At 36.9% G+C, this 20,511-nt stretch overlaps 1 protein-coding gene across 8 annotated transcripts; it reads left to right on the forward strand.

Moving 5' to 3' along the window:
* Positions 1-5: 5 nt before the first annotated feature.
* Positions 6-20,031, forward strand: BNIP2 (BCL2 interacting protein 2). 8 transcript variants are annotated; one of them, XM_075100124.1, is made up of 13 exons: positions 60-215; positions 4,276-4,413; positions 4,890-5,020; positions 5,770-5,837; positions 6,933-7,100; positions 8,991-9,167; positions 9,804-9,906; positions 10,185-10,316; positions 10,904-10,990; positions 11,136-11,234; positions 12,628-12,663; positions 15,180-15,224; positions 16,837-20,031. In XM_075100124.1, exons 3-13 carry the CDS (start codon positions 4,971-4,973, stop codon positions 16,844-16,846), a joined length of 975 nt encoding a protein of 324 aa, XP_074956225.1. In that variant the 5' UTR covers positions 60-215; positions 4,276-4,413; positions 4,890-4,970; the 3' UTR covers positions 16,847-20,031. The 8 variants fall into 8 exon arrangements, with proteins under 8 accessions (XP_074956231.1, XP_074956229.1, XP_074956225.1 ...); XM_075100125.1 differs by lacking the exon at positions 60-215 and adding an exon at positions 291-452; XM_075100126.1 differs by having other exon boundaries at positions 15,180-20,031.
* Positions 20,032-20,511: the final 480 nt, after the last annotated feature.

The following is a 20,511-nucleotide window of genomic DNA, read 5'->3' on the forward strand; positions in this document are numbered from 1 at the left end:
CGCTACGTGCCGGAGGGGACGTGGTGGGCGGCAGCGGCGCTATTTTACGCATGTGCTTGAGTACGCTTAACTCCTGAGGGAGACGGGCTGTCACGTGAGCCTAGCGGCCTATGCGCTTCCGGGTGAGCAGGGGCGCGTAGTGCAGCGGGCTCTTTCCGCGGCGGCGCGGGCGAGGCCGTGTCGCGGCCCGTTCCCCTCCGCCCGCCTCCCGCCAGGTAGGGCCGCGGAGGAGGCGGTGGCGGCGGGCGCAGGGCGGGCGCAGGGCGGGCGCAGGGCGGGGCCGGTGGGCGAGGGGCGGCGGGGTTCAGCGGTGGCCGGCTCTGCTGATGGGGCGCGGCGCGGGCTCTGGCCCGGCTTCCTGCGGAGCGCGGCTTCGGCCTGCACGGCCCTAGGGCGGTGGCGGAGGGAGGACGTTTGGGCACATTAGTGCTACACGTGAAGACCTTGTTCCGGTAGGCAGTCACAGCAGAGCGGCGCAAACTTCAGCCGTCTTTCCGCTCGTGAGCCGGGGGGTTGTCTTCGATTACGGACACGCTTTTTTTCCTCCCTTTCTGTTGTGCGGCCGAGTGACGAGTGGGGGGCGTGAGCGGAATAGCTTTTTCGGATGTAGGTTTAGCAAATGCGGAGTATAAAGCTATGTCGCAGAAGTTAGCGTTGCTTTCTAGTGCCTTTTATTTTAGTTCCTTCTTACTTCCAGCTACTGATGTAATAGACTGAATAGTAACTGACTGTTTCTGGTTAACTTTTATGCTTATTTAATCTTATAAAAGAATATTGATTGTATTTAGGCAGGGTATAAACCCTGCTTGACTGTTGTCTGACAAGCTAGTATGTACCTTTAAATGACTCTCAGTGATTCAGAAATGCAGCTTTTTCTATTGCTGTGAATGCGGAGTTTAAAGTAGTATCTTCAGAGATGAAAGCAAGAATATTTTCAGAAGTTGTCACTTCTAGCTGACCGATTCCTCCGTGCTTTGCTGGGAGAAGGGAGTAAAAGGAGACGAAGAACTGACTTGTTATTAATGGAAGCCTTTACATCACCTTATTATGCAAACTTGCAAGTGATAAAGTTTGCATGTCCATTTTCAGATCTGGGAAAAGTTTCCTGGTGTCATGGCTAGTGTGGCCGCATTCTGAAAGCCAATGGGGTTATAAAAACATCTAGAAATTACAGTGAGCTGCACCATGTGGATGTGTGTACTAGAAAATATATTCCTTATTTTTGGCTTGCTGTAAAGTCAAATGTGAAAATACACTTAGAGGCACCTCTTTAGTGCCTGGAACCTGGAATTTGCTTAACTGTAACTCTCAGTTGTTGAAGTGGTTGGTAATGGTGAGATGCAGAAAAAAAGAAGCTAACCTTTTTTTGAAGTTGGTTTTTACTATCTGAGGCTGAAACAGCATGGTATCCTTTGCCAGTCAGGTACATAGTTCACTAGTGTGCTCGTCATCGCAATTGTCTTGCAAGGTAAAGTTTGTATTTATTCTACTTCAAATGCTGAGGTGCTGATCAAGGACTGAATATAGGTCTTTGTATTGGATAGGTAGGTATGGCTGTATAAGTGTGTAACTCCTATTTATTTGTGTATTCTTCTGAGAACTCAAGGGTGAAAACCTAAAGACCACTTACAAAAATTGTTCTTTAACTTTGTGAATAAAATTAGCTTATGCATTCTGTTGTCTTTTTTTTTTTTCTTTAAGTGTGTGGGACAGATCAGAGTCTATTTAGCTGTAAAAAAAAAATTTTAAAAATGGCAACTTATAGCAGACTTCAAAACACTATTGTATTTGCACCTACCAACTAAGCCAGCTTGGTAGTAATGACAGAACTCTGAAAGGTTCTATCCTTCCAGGAGGAAGGATGAAAACACTGATGTTTGACTTCTGGTGCAGGCAGCAATATTCGTCAGATGCAAACTTAACCTGGTGTTCTGGAAATGCGAATCCATTCATTAGCTGTAGTGGAAGAGTAGTGGGTTTTAGTGATGTGTTCCCTTGTTACACTTTTTTTTTTCCTTTTTGTAATATTTTAACTTGCCTTTTGAGATACTTAGAAGTATAAAAGGCATTGTTGAGTACCAAAGTCCAGTGGCTCCAGTAAGGGAGCAGAATCACATGGCAATCCTGCATCCAGATGTTCTTTGATGTGTTGAAGTTTTGACCTTTAGATAGCTCCCAGTCCTTCAGTTCTGTTTCTTCAAGTAAAATGTTTCTTCAAGTAAAGTGAGCAATGCAGAGTAAAAATGATAAGGCTTGCTGTTCTCAGAAACCATGACGAGTGCTAGATCAGGTAGAAATTAATTGCTTCTACATGACTAATAAGTACTTGCATTACTACAATATATTACCTTTTTCAAGTTAAACTTTTAGATCTTTCATTTACAGCTGAATTAAAGAGACTTTGGCATAGTAAAACCAGAAGATGTCAGCACTAACAGCAGGTGTAGGAAGACTATTCCTAAAGCAGGAAACTCTGCTTTAGTTTGTGTAGGCAGAGATAGTAGATTCTCACCCCCCAATCCCTGCTTTGTAAACATTTATTTTATGAGTGTAAAATTATTCAGTAGTTAACTTTAAAGTTGGCATTTTTCTAGCTTTCCTGAGAAGATTACCCTTCCTCCTTAATTTCTCATTCTTCTAGTTGACAAATGGTAGTGCTTTAATATGTAATACTTCAAGTCGAAACATCCAAAACTGCTACTCAGTCTGCATGTTAAGTAGAATGCAGGAAACCTGAATTCCAGCTTATCTCATGTTAAACTTGGAATTTCCCTCCTAAGTTGTTCGCGATTGTACTATGCAGTATTTAGGGAAAGATTGCTTTCAAATCTACCTTAATGAGAAGTTGCTGATGAGAATTCTGTAAGTAATGCTAGAAGTGTTTTGTAGAAGTGTCTCAAACTTTGATTACAGCATGAGTAACTTTTAAACTCTGTGCCTATCTTAGCGTATCAAGTTTATCTTAATGTAATGAAATACATGCAGGTAGGAACTGCTTCTGCGCTCCAATGCTGTACATCTGAAATCAATAGGTGTTACTTCGTGTTTGGTACTCGTTGGAAGTGTGGTGAGAAAATTGTTCTTGAGTCTTGGAGCAAAACCCTACTTTAAACTGTCCTGTGGGACAGTTTGTGAATGCAGTGCAGGCAAGCTCAAGAGTAGCATTTTATAGCCACTAGCACAGGGATGGGGTTGGTTTGTGGTGCGGGGGACTTTTTTTTAATGTTAGTTTTCTGCATTTCTTCATCTGTCCCTTAATCTAAACTGATAACCTTATTCTATTCTTTTAGGTTTGGTGTCTGCTTGTTTATAGTGAACTGCGTATTTGCATCAGATGGTCCATTCCATACTGATTGTAGCCACTCTATTCTCTTGAATGTGTAGGGTACTTCATGAAGCTTCTTGTGCTTCATCTCAGTGTCCTGAAACAAATATGTTCAAAGACTATATACATATTCAGTGTTACTACTGATCAAAATATTACCTTATCTCCAAGCAAATATTTAAAATTCATTGTTGCAAAAACTCAGCAGGTTAGTACCCAAGAGAAACTGTATGTTGAGAAATCAACATCTTAATGAAAGAGAAGGCATGTTTCATGAGGAAAGTCATATTATTCAAGTAGCAAGAAACTACTCCAAATGCTATGTTATTCAAAAAGGACAAATAGAAAGAGGGAGAGCTGGGGGGACCATTGCTGGCGGAACTTTCTGGAGAATGTGTGCACAGGCACATACTGCCAGCAGCTGAGCAGTGCAGGGGCTGAACGATTCAAACAAGAAGAGTCAGACCCCTAAGAGGAACCAGGTTGCTCCCTCTTTCTAGAAATCTTATTTTTATTTCCTGGGTGAGGGAAGCAGGGAAATGTCGGTAAAATAAGCTTAAATTTTGGTTGTTAGTGTTCAATTTGTCCCTGGTACTGCAGTTTAAAAAAAAAAATCAGTCTTAATTTCTTTTATTACTCAGCTTGTGTAGTGTAGCTTTAAGCATTTAAAATCAGTCTGTAGCTGTAATCAGGTCAGGAGAAAAGAAATTGAGAATTGTCATGAAAGGTGATCCCACAGAAGAGTAAGTGTAACTTGTTTCTTTTTAGCCACATAAAAAATAAATTCTCTCTCTGGCGTAATTAGCAGTATGATTGCATTCAAACTTTTTACTTACTGGTGTTCTGTGTTGATTGCTTCTTTGTATTTAAAAATATTGTTTCCTGTTTTGATTAGTGGTGATTTTCTAACATCTTCATTGATAAGTTTACCTGTTCCTGCCAATCTTTAGAGCCAACACAGCTAAGAGCTTCAACTGGCTTGGACTTGTATGTCAGCAGAATGGTTTATTTTATTCCATTATTGGAGATGCCTTGTTGCTGGTGATGGGTGAGCCTGATAAAACACAACTTGACTTGTATATCACAGGGTGAGTGTTCTGAAAACACTTTCTGAAATATTTATCTTTAAAGTGTTTGGGATTTTTAAGAACTGGGTTGTATTTTAGATCTGACCATCTGGTTGGTTTTTTTTCTCAAAATATGTAATTATTCAATACCTCTTAGAGGATCTAGAGAGCTGTCAGTTTTCTTACAGTTTGGAGCGAACTGATGTATTCCTAAATGATAGGTCAGGTTGCTCAGGGCCTTGATTTTAACTGAGAGATTGATCCTGCCTGAGCAGGCCGTTGGACTACTTGAGCTCCCTTCCAACGGAAGTTATTTTATGATAAACTGTTCCATAGTAGTTTTGTATGGGGGGAAAAAAATGGAAACAAACCATAAACTCATAACTGTTGGTTTTTTTCCTAATTAATACCTCAACTTAGTGCTGAATGAAAGGATGTGTTGGAAGTATGGGAATTACAATAGTATTAAACTAGCATCTTTTGTTATGTTCCTGCAGCTCCTTTTTAGCCTGCTGTCCTGAAGACAAGAGGTTCTGCCTGATCAGGAGTCTCTGTTAGAAATTCAAGTTGGCTGGAGAATGGAAGGTGTTGAGTTTAAGGAAGAATGGCAAGATGAAGACTTTCCAAGGTTTTTAATTTTTTTAAAGTAATTAAAAGCAAATGCATAATATCTAGAATAAGCTACCTCTTGATCTTCTTGGTGTACTGACTCAGTAAAAATCTTGAAGTGATTTCCATTAATGTAGTAGTCTTGAAAACGTTTAGTGGCATCTATCTATGTTGTCTGGACAGGGTTCGCTTCATGTTCATGTGTCAGTTAAGTAATACAGGAATGCCACTGTTGAAGTTTACAGTGTTACTGAAGTGAAAATTTTTAAGTTTGGCTTTGTTTGTTTTCTGTGATTGTTTGCATATTATTACTGGTGTCTGAAGGCTCAAATATTTGATGAAGCAACATTTCTGAGCAAAATTTTTAACAGTTTAGACTGCTAGATATGCTTGGGCCTACAAATAAACTAAAACAGCTGAATTAAGAAGTGTTCTATAATAATATCACTAAGCTACTTCTATAATACATCTAATGTCAAAATTTCTCTAGCAAGAATATGACAGGTTTTCTTAAGGATGGAACACACTAATAGCAACCAGTATTTTGGCATTTGTCACATCGACAGATGGTAGCTTGAGTGCTGTGAAGGAATTTTCTGCTACTTTGGTGCTTTGTTTACTGAAAGCTTGAACTTAGGCTATAAGTAAATTTGGTTCAGTACTATCCCATAGTGGTTTTTTGATGCGTAAGTCTAAATATTTGGCATTTAGCTGGCTATTTAAAAAAAGAAAAAGTTTTGTAACAATAGTTTCTACTTTGTGCACTAGGCCCCTACCAGAGGATGATCCTGTTGAGTCAGATATATTGGCTGCAGCTGGAAGAGAAAGTGAAGCTGGTAAGAACATTCCACTCCGGTCAAGCTGACTGCTTCCTGCTTAGATGGCTGTTTTAAAGCTTCATTTTTGTGTAGGGTGTTTTTGGTGTTTTTTTGGTGTGGTTTTTTCTTTTGTCAGGCTTGAGGACACAGTATTCCAAATGACATTTTTGTATGTAAAGGTTATTATAAATAACTTGTCTAGGGAAAAAAGAGTTTTGGAATAAAATGAGATTCTTCATCCTCCCTGTGAACAGAGCTACCCAGGTAATACTGGACAAAAATGAATTATTGCACTGACTTCCTGATGTGTCTTAATCTTGGTTCATTATTTGGCTTCTGTGCATCAGTTGGGGCCTACCTTAGTTTTGCTCCAAATCTAAGGCATCTGTGACCTTTTAAGAATGTTGCTTGTCCAAATGGTCAGAGGGGAATTAATACAGATTTTTTTTATTTCAAATTTTTAAAAATTTGTCTTCCTGCTTTAGTTGTGGCATTTCAAGTGCTAGACAAGTGATTTTATTTTATTCTCTGCTTTTAACTGCTGTATAAATTATACAGGTATTTGCCTTGTGTCTCAAAGCATGCTGTGTATTCACCTAATAGTTTCTTTAACTTTTGGTCCTCGCTGTTTACTGTCAGCCCGTTTTTTTTTTTCCTCTTCTCTCCAGCTTGTATATTATTTTTTTATTTCATTAAAGATGGTTACGATGTTACCAATACCTAACAAAAACAAGGGCTGGAGGCATGAATCTATTGCATTATTTGTAAGACTTATTTAGTATGGTACACTTTGTTGTAGCTAGCACAGGTAATAGTTGCTTAGGTGGTGGCAGCACTTCAGGTTTTTCTTCTGTAGGGAGGATGGTGGTCTTCTGTTGTAATTATAGTGTGTATGCAATCATGTAACCTTACACGTCTGAGGACTTGAACTTTAACTCCCAAGTGCTGTTTATTTACCCCATGTTTAATTCTTATTCCAAAGTCACATTGTTTAAATTATGTGCATTAACTTACAATGCATTCTGAGAAAGCACTGTACTTTTCTGTCTTTGTTAATATGCATAGCTAAACTCTCTTTAGCTTTGAAAATAAGTACATTGCTTTTTTAAACAGAGGTTAATGGAACCAAAGTGAGGAAGAAACTAATGGCTCCAGATATTAGCTTAACTTTGGATCACAGTGAGGAATCTGTTTTGTCTGATGACTTGGATGAGAGTGGAGAGATTGATTTGGACAATTTAGACACTCCTTCAGAAAATAGCAATGAGTTTGAATGGGAAGGTAAGTATTTTGATACTTTTGTCTGATGCCCCAGAATATTTTTATTTTCTTATGTGCAGGTCAACAGTTTTTCAGGTGGGAAACAAAAAATATTACTCAGTATTACATGAGGAAAAATACAACGGGATTGATTAGAAATTGGAAATAGGCACCATGAGTTTTTAAAGGACAAATCAGACCTCGACTGATTAATAAACAGGCAACATAATAGCTGTAACTCCAAATAAACTTGGGTGAATGTCATTAAATACCTGTAAGACTCAAAGTTATGGGAAATCTTCTCCATTGCAGTATGTTTAAGAACCAACCTGGGGGGTGGTGGTGGTGGGAGGAAGTAAAGAGTGTTTTACATGTATTATAGATCAGTTTTAAATGGAGGTGGACCATATAAAGGGAAGTAGATCAGCTAGTCAGAAATAGATTAATTGGAAGCCTTTGTACTGAAGGAGAACTAAATGGTATTTTTAAAAATATTGAGTAGCACCTGATCTCATATCTTATTGTGGTGAGAATGGCAAAAGGTCAGTAGCCTTAGGGTTTGCATGCTTTCTGGATTGACTGGAAGTGGTAGAAGAGCCTCTATATTAAGGAATTCTGAAATGGCTTGTTAGGAGGTAAAATTGGTTTATAGTCACACTACTAATGATCTTAACTTTAAGAAATAGAGGTTTCATCTTACTCTTGTAAGCAAAACCTGGAGATTCTAACAAATTTTATTTGAGGTTAAAAAGTTCTGTGTAGGGGTTAAAGCACAAGTTTTAAACTTGCACCTTAATTATGTTTTAAGGCCCTTTTATGTAAGCCAAGAACTGTTGTGTTGGTCAAACAGTTGGAGCTAACTTCTGTAAGCTTCATTGCTTAAGAATGTTTCTAATAATTAAACATGTGAACTCTGTTGGGCTTTTTTATTCTGGAAATAAAATAATTTTAATTCCTGAGTAAACAGGAGGCTTTCTCCACTGTTATGTATGAAACACTACCTGTTGTTCAAGAGACTTACAAATGGAGAAAGAAACAGCCTTTAGAATAAGGGTTTTTTTAAATAGCTAAAGACATATTGCAGGTGAGATTTTCATAACGGAGTGTGGGTTTACCTGTGTAAAAGGATTTTCATAATTTTAGTGAAGAAGAATTGGTATTTAGGGTTAGTCTTGCAATGATGCGAAGGAAATGTTCCAAACGATTGTGCCTTGTTTTTAAAAGTGGCTGAAAAGGGTTTCTGTCTTTTCTTCCTTTAATGCTGCTGCCTTCATTTTCCTGGAAGGATAGTTTCAATTAACAGCTTTGTGTTGGGAACAGACAACTAACTTGCAGTAGGTTTTTTTCCGCTTTGGGTAAGGTCTGTGCAACAAAGTAAAGAATCATAATTTAATTGGAGCGTATTGTTTTACAGATTACTGTCAGCATAAATTTCATAAATATTGATTGCACATGTGTGAATTAGAATTAATTTCTAATAGATTTGTCTGCATGTCTGCTTGCAAGGTACTGTCGATGTTTTAAATCCTGCTTTTATATAAACCTGTGATCAAGCAACCTGTGTAATTATCATTGGAGTTAACCACTTTGTCTATTTTGATGAGATCCATCAAGGTCTGTGTTCTGAAAGCCTACAATTAATTAGGCCTCCTACATGAATGGAAATTTGTCATGTACTTTAACATAGAAAATTATAGTCAATAGATAACTGTCTACGTAGAGTATTTTGATAAAATGACACCCATGAGATCCTGTTTTGTAATGACTGAAGGAACTAAGTCAGCTGATATGTCTGACTGGCTAAAGAATATTAAAATAGATTAGATAGCAAAGTGGTTAACTTGTGTTGTAACTGATTGTCACAATGCATAGTATTCATGATGGATCTTAAACGTGTTTTAACTTTGGCAGATGATCTTCCAAAACCAAAAACTACTGATGTAATTAGGAAAGGATCATTTACTGAATACACTGCAGCAGAGGAGAAAGATAATGGTCGACGCTGGCGAATGTTTAGGATTGGAGAACAGGACCACAGGGTGGACATGAAGGCAATCGAACCATATAAAAAAGTTATCAGTCATGGTGGTAAGGATCAGTGGTGTGCTGAGGGGAAGTGTTGAGAAATTGCTTTAAGTTGGGGTAGCACAGGAAGATCTTTGGGCATAAAGACTCCTGATGATTCAGTTAATGCAGTATTAAGGTGCATGTTTTAATATTTTTTCCTTATTCGACTAAAGTTCCAAAATGTACACATTCAGTGAAGCTACTAACATGCATGTATGTAATGAGATATACTTACCTGTTTACAGTGTCAGTACTACCAGTATAAATTTTTGTCTTTAAGAGTGTTGAAAGTATTAACTGTAGATCTACTGAGGCATAAATCAATTTATTGACTTCCCAATAGTCTGTGGAGTTTAGGTTGGATGAAAAGTTGATTATATAAAATGTTAAATATACTGAGATTCTATATTGAAATGTTGATTTGTAGGCACAGCATTTGATTTATATCAACTTCAGCTATTTCTTTAGAAGTAGAAAAACTTGAAAAAGAAATCTTGATGTTTTCTGTAACTCTATGAATCCTTCCATATAGAACAGACATTTGTAAATCTCTAAGGTAAATAATGAAAAACCTTACTGAAACTGCTTGACTTTGTGTAAAAGTAGTCAAGGTGTAGTCACCTTTGTTACTACTGCTGCTTTTTTCTTTGTTTTTAGGTTATTATGGTGATGGATTAAATGCCATTGTTGTGTTTGCTGTATGCTTTATGCCTGAAAGCAGCCAGCCTAACTACAGATATCTAATGGACAATCTATTTAAGTAAGTCATCATCTACCTCCGAATACTGTCTTAGTTTCACAATGTGAAACTTAGCATTTTAATGTAAGGGCAGTTACTTCTCTCCTTTTTTTAATGAAGCTCTTCGTATTTCAGATGAGGGAAAGGTAACAAATAGAAAAGCAACATCATCTGCTTCCAGGGGAAGGAAAAAAAGACTAAATGTTGGTCAGCACTGTTGCTAACTTTTTTTTTGTAATATAGGAATTACTTTACTATCCAGATGTTCATTTGAAAATTTTCTTTGCTTATCTCTGCAGGTATGTAATTGGCACTTTAGAGCTGTTAGTAGCAGAGAACTATATGATAGTTTATCTGAATGGTGCAACAACACGGAGGAAAATGCCAAGTTTAGGCTGGCTTAGGAAATGTTACCAGCAAATTGATAGAAGGTGAGAAGCTCTGCAGTGTTTTCTTACAGTATTGGCATGCTCGGTAATATACATATTTAGGAAAAATTACTGTTTTATGTGGTGTCTGGTACCTATTGATTAAGATTTAATTAAGCAAATCGCTTGATGTATTGAAAACCTCTTCCTAAGGTAGACAGTGTGGAATAATACTACAGGCATGCCCCGTTTTTCTGTTGTTTTCTTTGTTGTTGTGAAAATAGTAGTAGTGTTAGAATACTGTTACCATGTAGAATATCCTTAAAACTTCATATATATTAATACAACAAGGCGGGTCCTTGGTGAACCACTTCATTAGTTGTGTAAAAAGATGCAAAGAAGGTTCTCTCTGGAATGTTATTTCCTTGTGATTATTGTCAAACTGATGGTACATCTTAAATGTTGGCTATACAGTTATGTGGTTTTTTAATTCTGGCAGATGGTAATTTCTAATAATGCAATGTCAGAATACTAGATTTATGTGACAGTTGTGCTTGAAAAACCATGCTTTTTTATGTACTAAAAAACCCCCTTGTTGTCCTGCTGCCTTTTTGTTCTAGTAATTATCTCTGCTGTTTTGAATTCTTCAGGTTAAGGAAAAATCTGAAATCATTAATCATAGTTCATCCTTCTTGGTTCATCAGAACACTTCTGGCCATCACAAAACCTTTTATTAGGTAATACTCTGGAAGCTATTTCTTTCTTTCTCTTTTTCTAAATAATCCTAACAATTGTTTACCTTAAACTTCAAAAACTGTTTTAATATTGACCTACTGGAAAATTGTTAAGTTTTAACTGTACCCTGCATTTGTTCTTCCACAGCTCAAAATTCAGCCAAAAAATAAGATATGTCTTTACCCTGGCAGAATTAGCTGAACTCATCCCCATGGAATACGTTGGCATCCCAGAATGCATAAAACAGTACGTTTTATTATTCAAACATGTTCTACACTGTGTTTTAAAACAGTACATATCATATTTAACGATTGGTTTGAACGTAATAGTTTTAATTTAATAAAATGCTGTCTCTAGGAGAAGTATCTGTATTTGACCACATTGCTAACTACAGTTTAGTATGGAGTAGCATGGGTAGTCAAAATGTTAAATGTATAGGGATTTTCACAGATAAGGCCTAACATAATTACCAAGTTATGGTGTGTGAATTAGTTTTTAGAGACAAGACCTCATTCCAGTTGTTCTACCCCTTAGTATAGTAAACTGGCTTATGAGTGAGAAATTCTGGGCTTGATAATAAAGCTATTTACAGTATCTTCAGTGTTCATGCTAAAATGTGGAACAAGTTAAGTGGTGAAATATCACTCGGGTTGGGATTTAATTTGAAAAAAAAGCTGTAGTGGAAAAATGCTGAATCCCCACCCATAGCAGTTCTAAAACTACTTTGAAGACATGAAGGCAGCATCAGTGTCCTTGGTTTTCTTCTCTTCCTTCCCTCAAGATACAAATATCCATTTTAAGGTCAGCACAACTCTGCACTCAAATATAATGATGACGCTTCTGTCAATAACATTTGTGGGTGCAGTAATAGAGTAGAAACCATAAACTTGGGTCTTAAGCCAGATGAAAATACTAATAATCATGATGATAAATTGATCAGCCTACTAGAAGGGTGTAACATACAAAATCTATACAGTATGCATCAGAATAGGTGATCACAGGCTGGGAACTCCATAAGGAAAGACAGCATAGTCTCACTGTATGGACAGGAGGGCATATCCATGTTGGTCAAATCCACCCCCCTCCCCAGAAGTGGTATCAGCTGCACTATTTAACTTTTTATAAAATAGAGAAAACACAGTTTTCTTGGGCAGGGAGGAAAGACATGACAATGCTGAAGCAACCTTATGCTATCTTTAGAATATTTTTATTGGGGCTTTTGAAGGATGTGTTATGAATATTCAGACTATCATTCCAAGTATTGAAAGGCTTTATTGATGAACCTTTAACTGTTCTGCAAAGGCTGAACTTGGTTGACTTATGGAGTAAATTCTCAGACTTCTGTGGAAGATTATAACTGGCTTCAAACTGTTATGAATACAGACTTTAAATTTTAGTGATGGACGTTAATACTGTACAAGTTGTACTGAATTCATATGTTATGTCATAGTAACTAATCTTAATGCTTCTTGTTTAATGCTTAAAATGTTGGAGATAAAATATATTTTTCTTAATGGTATCAGTTTCAAAACTTGGTATGTTTCTACAAACTGTATTGGCACTAATACCAGTTTGCAGCTTCTGTTGAATTTGGCCTTCATATGTTATATTTACTGAAATAAAACTTTTCCTCACCAAGGTATGAAGAAGAAAAGTTTAGAAAGAAACACAAAAGGTATATTCATATTTTGATTAGGGTTGCATCTAGATAAAGACTATTTGCACTGCAACTAACTCCCAGTTGATTGGCTTGCATAAAGGAATAAGCATTTGTAAATATAAACACGCACTAGTGACTAAGGTTTTTATGCATGAAAGTAACTATACTGCCTGCAAGCAGGGCATATCATCTGAAAGAACTCACCCTGGATATTCAAAGAGATTTGTCAATAGTCTCTATTACTCTATTACATGAGATGCTCACTTTTAAGGGGATACATGGATTCTCAACTGAATCTTCAAGAGGCAAATTTTGTATTAATTAAATCAAGTTCTGCTGTTTCTAAGAAGAGGTGATGTCTGAAGGAAGAGCTGGTTTTAGGTGCTAAGCAGTAGCTATGTATCAGCAGAGATGGAACTCTGGAAGAAATTCTAGTATTGAATCTTGTCTTTTGTATTTTTGGTATTCACTACTTTTTTAGTTATTAACTTGCACAGATGCAATCTAGTATTTTTAGTGCTGTTTGTATTTGCAGTGCCTATGTTCCTTGCTAATAAACATTGGATTTTCATTTTGTTAATTTTCAGTCTTCTGCTAACTGTTCAAGCTATTCTAGCAGCTGATGAAATTTTTGAATGGGTACATTATTTTTTCACTCTATCACTAACAAATGTTCTGAAAGGTTTTGCTGTTAACTTTGCTTTTTTTAAATTACTCTTCCTTTGTGTGCATAACTATTGGTGCACTATTATTGTCTAAATTGGATAATAGACATAGAAAGGAACACTAAGAGATTAAAATAAACGGAATTTAAATTCTTTCTAAAAGCTAAAATTTAAGAAACCCTTTCAGTACATATTGAACAATAATTCTACTTGATTTTTTTACTCCCTCCCCCGCAGTGTGCATAATTTGGCCCAATTCTATTGCAAGGCCCACTATTCAGGATGCAGGCCTGAGACATTGAAACGGTAATGTAAAGACTTCTAAAAACCTCCAGTACAACAAGCACTTTCTAGTGTCCCTGTTAATATCATCTGTGCTACCATCACTTTTGTAAAAAGTAGCATGTTCCCAAGTGACACATGTATAGAGGAGAGATCACAGGCACTACTTGATGCTGAGACTTCAATGAGGTTGAAAGCAGTTGTAGGCGTTATTTATTATAATGGGGGAAAGGAGATGTGTTGAAGTCTAGTTACTAAATTTGTTGAGGATGGCAGTAGGAATTCTTTGGCTATGTGTACGAGCCGCTTTGGAAGCTAGACTATTATATACTACTGGATTTATACTGTCAGCTGTATGTTTATCATAGCTTGTTTGCATTAGCTTACCATATTTTCTGACCCTTTCTGTGATTAGTCCTATAAGTCATGTAAAAATGTGTTTTCTGAAGAAGCTGCAGGGAGGACAGGGATGAGTTGCAGCTGCATGCTGTGCAGGTGAACAGGTAGTCAACTGGAACTGCTTCTAGACAACACTGCTCCAGACCTGTTGGGTCCTTCTATACTAGTTTAAGTTCTTACGGCTGGGGGAAAAAACAAACAAACCCAAAACCAAAAACACCTTGCCTCACAGCCTAGAAGAGCTGTCATTGTTTTTATCATTTTGAAAAACTGGCTGGTTATATTTGAAAGTCTGGACAGGTAGGTAAGACAATTAGGTTGTTAGAAGACAAACTTAGCCTTAGCCACTCTCACTTTGGAACTGCTGTTGGCTTAGAAATCAACTTAGCTCAATCCACAACATATTTTCCAGAATATATAGTTAGGCCTATAGCTTGTTCTTACTGTAAAGAGGAAGAGTACATCTTGTGCAGGACTGTCAACCATCCACTAGTTTCTGCAAAGCATTTTGTTTGCTAGTCCCGAGGCAGAGAGAGAGAGAGAGATATTTAAAAAACAAACAAAAAACCCAAAACAAAATGACACACACAGAAAAACCCCAAAGCAAACAAACAAACAAACAAAAACCAACAACAAAACTCACCACAAACAAACAAAACAGTTTCAGCAGCATAATGATGAATTTTTCCTGGGTGGTTATAAGAGTCTTGGAGTATTGCAGTTAAGGAGCCACGTAACTCTTGTTGATTCAACTAGTGCTGTTACTTTCTTGGCTTAATTACTATAACATTAAAGGTAATTCTGTGCTTATTCTGCAGCGTATGAATTCAAAGTCGTATTACCTGTAAACTTGTATTCCTGCTTGCATTCATTAATAAAAGCAGAGAACCTGTTTTTTTTCCTTCTGTAGTCAAACTTCACTTGCACTTTTCAAATGCTCTCTTTTGAATGCTATAGTTAAATGGTTTCTTAACAACTTTAATTTCTAGAGGGAGGTAGGAAATTAAGAAAAAAAGGCATTGTTGTGACTGCACTCCATTAAAAGCTTAATATTTATTTACTAAAACTTTTTCCATGTAAAAGCTTTGTGTTTTTCTGCTAAGATTAATAGGTTTTGCTTAATATGAGCTATCGAACTAAACTACTTAACATAGTTTTAATTTTACTGCTTTCTTTGCTAAGCAGAGTTGACCAAGAGCTGAATGGAAAACAAGAGCAGAAAAGTGAACAGTAAGTTTGGAGTCCAAACAAGACTGAAGGATATGCAGATGGAATTATGTTATTTTTGCTCCATTTATAATGCATTCTCTGTGTGTGTATATATTATATAACCTCTTGCAAAAGGTGCTTCATTTCTTTGGACTAGCACACAATGGACTGCTTACTGCTGTATTGATTTGTCTTGACTTTACATAAACGTAGCCATTAATAATTTTATACTGCTAAATGTCAAAGAACTCTGTTTTTAGAGGGCGTTCTTGCAATTGTTTATCTAAATGATGCATGTTCTTCAGTAAAATATTTATATACCTAAATGTTAAAGGAAAGAGATAATATATATTTTTATGACTGAGCAATATATTGTGTGTACCTGCTAAAGGAATTCATTTGCAGGTAGACAAGGCCATAGGTTACTTGTTGTTATTGTATAAATCTGTTGCTGTCAATGGTCAAGTGCATTTCTTTGTTGTCACAGAAACCTTAATTTGTTTGGATATTAACAATCACATAATATAGTCTTTCGCAAGTGTGGAGATCCTTATTTTTGTTCACATAGCTAATACAAGCAGTACTTGTTTACCTCACTAGAGTGAGCTTGTACTTTGCTGTCTTGTAATCTATTTTTAGAATGCAGAACTGCAGTTTTGTGAACTTCAGTCTGTTGGCTAAAGGTTTTAAGCGTAAGCCACAATAGAAGCTGAACAGTTTGAATGACTAGTAAGATATCAGACCTTTCTCAATATAAGTTGCTAATTTAGATTCTGCTTCAGTAAGCCAAGGCTATCTCAGCTACCAGTAGGAAATTAGTTCAGTACAGTTCTCCCTGGATGATTATCAGTTGTCACCAGTAGGAACTCTGGTCATACTCAGTAAAGCTTGGGAGTTTCATAGATATTCTAGCCATAACATCAATTGTTTGCAGAGGTATGGGAAGTCTTATGTTACCTGCGTCATCCTTGTAGATGAAACATCCTTTTCTAAACCTGTTAGTTTGGCACATGATACCAGCACTAATTTCACTTAACAAAAAAAGTGATTTAATGGGTGGAGTGTCTTTTTTTTCTCCCCACAATGGTAGTAAATTTGTATCTCTAAGAGGTGTTCTTGGACATGGAACTACATGTCCAAGTTCTAAAAGTTTGTAACACCTCTTGATAATCATTGCTATTTTTGTGTAAGGACAGGTGTGTGCAAATCAATCCATTCAGGAGTTATATTAAGTCTTCACTTTTGGTTTTCATTGTGCTCACAATTTTGTCTTAATGCAAAAAGTATCAATTCTCAGTTACATTAAAAGTTAGTGTTGCATAGTTCTCTTACTTTAAAAAAAAAAAATAAAATTGCCTTCAACCAGATTACTACCTGACACTGATAAATAGCAGTCAAGAGAGTTCCATGGTCAAGACTTATTACCAATTACCAATTAGTCTACCATCTCTAATGATAAATGCATAGACTCTGAGAGCATATTCATGTCAGATGAGGGAAAATTGCCCATGTCTCTGGGATTTTTAAGTCTGCAATTCAGAGACTTTCATCTCAAGATCTACGTACTTTTGTTATAGTAGCTTCTGTATCACAGTTTCAAAAAGATTAATATGCAGGATGTCTCTTTCAACAGGCAATCCTAATTTCAAGTTGCCTTGAATCCATTTCATCAGGTTTGGATCTCTGAAAGCAGAATGTGAATGTGAATAGTTTCTTTGGGGCTGTCTTATCTCCGGCTTCAGTTTTGATGTTGACCGACATTAATGTGAAGTCAGTAAATTGGACATGTAAAGCCTGTTTACTTTTGATACTTTCACAGCATAGTGTGTATGCACATGCAAACCTGTGAACCTTCCTGATTTTTACTGACTCTGTGTGGGTCTGAAGCTAGATACTAAGCATTCTGATCATCTCATTTCAAGTTTTTCTTAATTAAAAAAACCCCAAACATACTGTTCTCTGTAAAATCATATTCTTAGTGGAGGGATTGTAGTTCTATATGTCCTGTTGCTTCCTGTATGTATAGCGCAATATAGAGTAGCCAGTCCTCTGTACAGGCCGTATCAAATGATGGGATTATTATTGTCTTTCCTGGTGGCTGAGTGATTCTACAGTTTCATGTTGCAGTTTCGTGCTGCCACATTTCTTTTGGAAATATGTATGTGCTTATCTAATGGTTTATTTCTCTATTATAAGTTTTTGTGGATGAATACACAGCACAATAGTTCTTTGGTGCCTAAAGATACTCAACTTGATAAACAGGTGTACTAAAGAATTATTCCCCTCTGACCTTTTGCAGCTCGTCTTTTAATGGTGAGGTGGGTGTTTACAAAAAGCAAAGAGATTCCAAAATTATCTTGAACACAGATGCGTAACTTTTTGTCAAACTTATCCTTTTTAAAATCTATAAAATAATTTAATATAATTTAATATTTTAAAACATGAAAACTTGAAGGTCATCCTTTAACAAAAGTTATTTCAAAACCTGAATTACTTTGTGATAAGATATGTTATCATAGGGAATTGACCTTTCAATGGCACTTCCTCCTAGAAGAAAAACACACGGCTAGAACACAGTTTGAGCCCTGTCAAGCAAAGATAATTTCATGAGTCACTAATTTACCTTTGATTTGGAGGTCTCATTAGTTTTTATGTATATATATATGGGGTAATAAGTTCTTAGTTATCTTTTGTTGTTAATGTGTGCAACTGAAATAGAGGTGTTTGGGCCAGTGACCTCTCTGTGCGTGGATGTGGCATTTTGTAAACTGATTTTCATAACAGGATCAGTGTTCAGAAGTGGCAAAGATACTTTGCAGAAAGTGTCATTAAAAACTGATGTGACTAGACTCTGGATTGCTTGAACGTTCCAAATGTTCTGTGTAGTATGGCAAAGCCATGTTCTGTTGGAAAGTAGTGGAGACGGATGTATAAGGATTTAGTGCTGAAGCATATTGAAGTCTTTGAGGTTCTGGGATGTTAAAACAGAGAATTCCTGGTTCCAAAAAGCTTAGAACCACTTAGAATAGTATGGAACCTTGTTCATAACAATGCAGTTTAGCATATTTTTTCCCTTTATTTTCAGTGAACAAGTGAAGAGTAGTATTCCTAGCTGTACTTAGTAGAGGAACTTTGTGCTAAGAAACAGTAGCTATACAATGACTAATTGTATTATTGTAATTGCACACAATTAGTATATAACCTGTATTTGTTACCATGTTTCAGCAAGTTTGCATCATGCACTTAAATGCTCTAATGGCAGCTTAAAACCTTTCAACAGTTAATTTGTGTCAGACTTCAATATTAGATTACATATTGGTGGTAATTGAATGTTTTATGAAATGACCTTGAGGTGTGTCATAGGGAGGAGAGAGTGGCATTGGCACCTAGTTACATATCGGCTTCACTGGTGTCACCTACTGAAATGTCTGTACTTAACAGAAAATAATGGAACTACATTGTGAATGGGCACTTTCTAAACTAAATCTGTCAAAGAATTAAGTTTCTTAGTGAAAAGTGTATTTCTCCCAGTGTCAAATTTTTGTCTGTGTATCCTATGGATTTATACAGTATTATGTGGAAAGACGGCTTAAATGCATCTCTTAGCAAAAGCTGTTGTCTTTGGAGATGACTTGAATTCTCAAGTCATTCCAGTCTCCCTCAGAAAAGTCTCGTATGAGGAAGAGAGGGGAGAGGTATAATAGCTCTTGTGCTTTTTGTAACTGCAGAAGTCTTACAGAGCATTCAGTGAAAATTCTTATTCAATCCTTGTGGATGCAGGTCATTCATTAGAGGATTTGTTTCACCGACTGGTTGTCAGAAATGCTTGAAATAAGTGCTTTAATTATACTTTTTAAGGATACATGGTATTAGTCAGAGCAGCACTCTGAAATATAAGAAATGTTTAAATATTCATATTCTGAAAGACAGATTTTGCAACTTTCCTAGCTTTAGAATTTTAAGTTGAACTACATTGTTTCCCTCGTCACATCTTTTTCCCTATGTTGAGCTACTGGGGGGAAAAGGGCATTTGTGAAGTGAAGAGGGTGCAGTTGTATTATAGTTCTTCACCATTCCCTTCAAGCATGACTGAAGTCAGTGAACTTAAAGCTATTCTTTGCTGAACTAGATCTTTTTCAGTTTTGCAATTTGGACTGCCCAGATTACTCCGATTTAAACATACTGAGTTTTTTTTTCCTAGTATAGAAAATGATCTGAGTAAAAGCTACTGGAGTGTTTTAAAGTCAAGTCCTTATTTACCGTGCTCCTTAATCAAGCTTGCTCAGCTGCTAGTTAGTATTTATTATTTGGAATTCCAGGTTAATAATTACAAACAATATTAATGGAAGATAGATGCTTACTTTCCCAGTGGCTCTGCAATTCTTAGTCATCTGAACACAAAGCCTTTTAATAAAAGAGAAAAGCCTTAGTAGTAGGGTGCTCTACCTGTTGAATGGCAGATAGAAGGGTTAAGACATTGTCTGTTAGTACCAGTAGACCTTGTGTTATGGGAAATGTGCAGTGTCTGACAGAATGAAGCTGCAGTAGTCATGCAAAAGCATAGGTTATAACTGGCTTAACTTATATTCTTCACAGATGTGACTTTTCCTTTGCCCTTTTCATATAAAACTATGTAAACACAAGACCCTTCACCTACCTCTTAATGTTGCGATCCTTTCTTTTTAAATGAGTTTGTTTTCTGTTTGTGTTCCAGCATGTCATGGAGTAATGCAATAAACACATTTCTGAATGTGCTAGCTGTTAATACCTAAGGGAAACTTTTTAATTAGGAAAAATATAGATGCAATAAATGTCTTTGGAGAAGGTCTGAATGTTTTATTTTACTGCTTAGGAATATGGTGGTAATATGAGTGTCTTTTGTGATTGTATTCACCACCCCCTCCCTCTCAACAACATGGAATTTAAACATGGCTCATGAAGTGCTGTAGGTGCCAGTTCACTAGTCTCAGGGTCACTTAACAATTATTTTGAAGATAGCTTTGGAGTTGAGTATTTCAAAGGCAGAGGTTGGAGTACGACGTTAGAGGGGAACAGGTTAAGCTCTCAGTTTGAGGAGGGCATGGATTTCAGTCACATGGCTAAAATAAACCTCAACCCGGAAAAACACCCACTGTCAGTGTTCGTTATTAAATAATTTTAAAAGTTCACTCTACCCGCTGCGTCGCTAACGGGGCGGTTAAGGGCCAGCGCTGCACCTCGCCCTGCTGCTCGCCGCCCAGGACGGGCAGGGGCCTCGGCCCGGGGACTCGCCGCTCCGCTCCCGGGGCCCGCAGCCCGCCCTGCACCG

The sequence above is a fragment of the Phalacrocorax aristotelis genome, chromosome 7 (genome assembly GCF_949628215.1).
Source record: "Phalacrocorax aristotelis chromosome 7, bGulAri2.1, whole genome shotgun sequence".
Taxonomy (NCBI): Eukaryota; Metazoa; Chordata; class Aves; order Suliformes; family Phalacrocoracidae; genus Phalacrocorax; species Phalacrocorax aristotelis.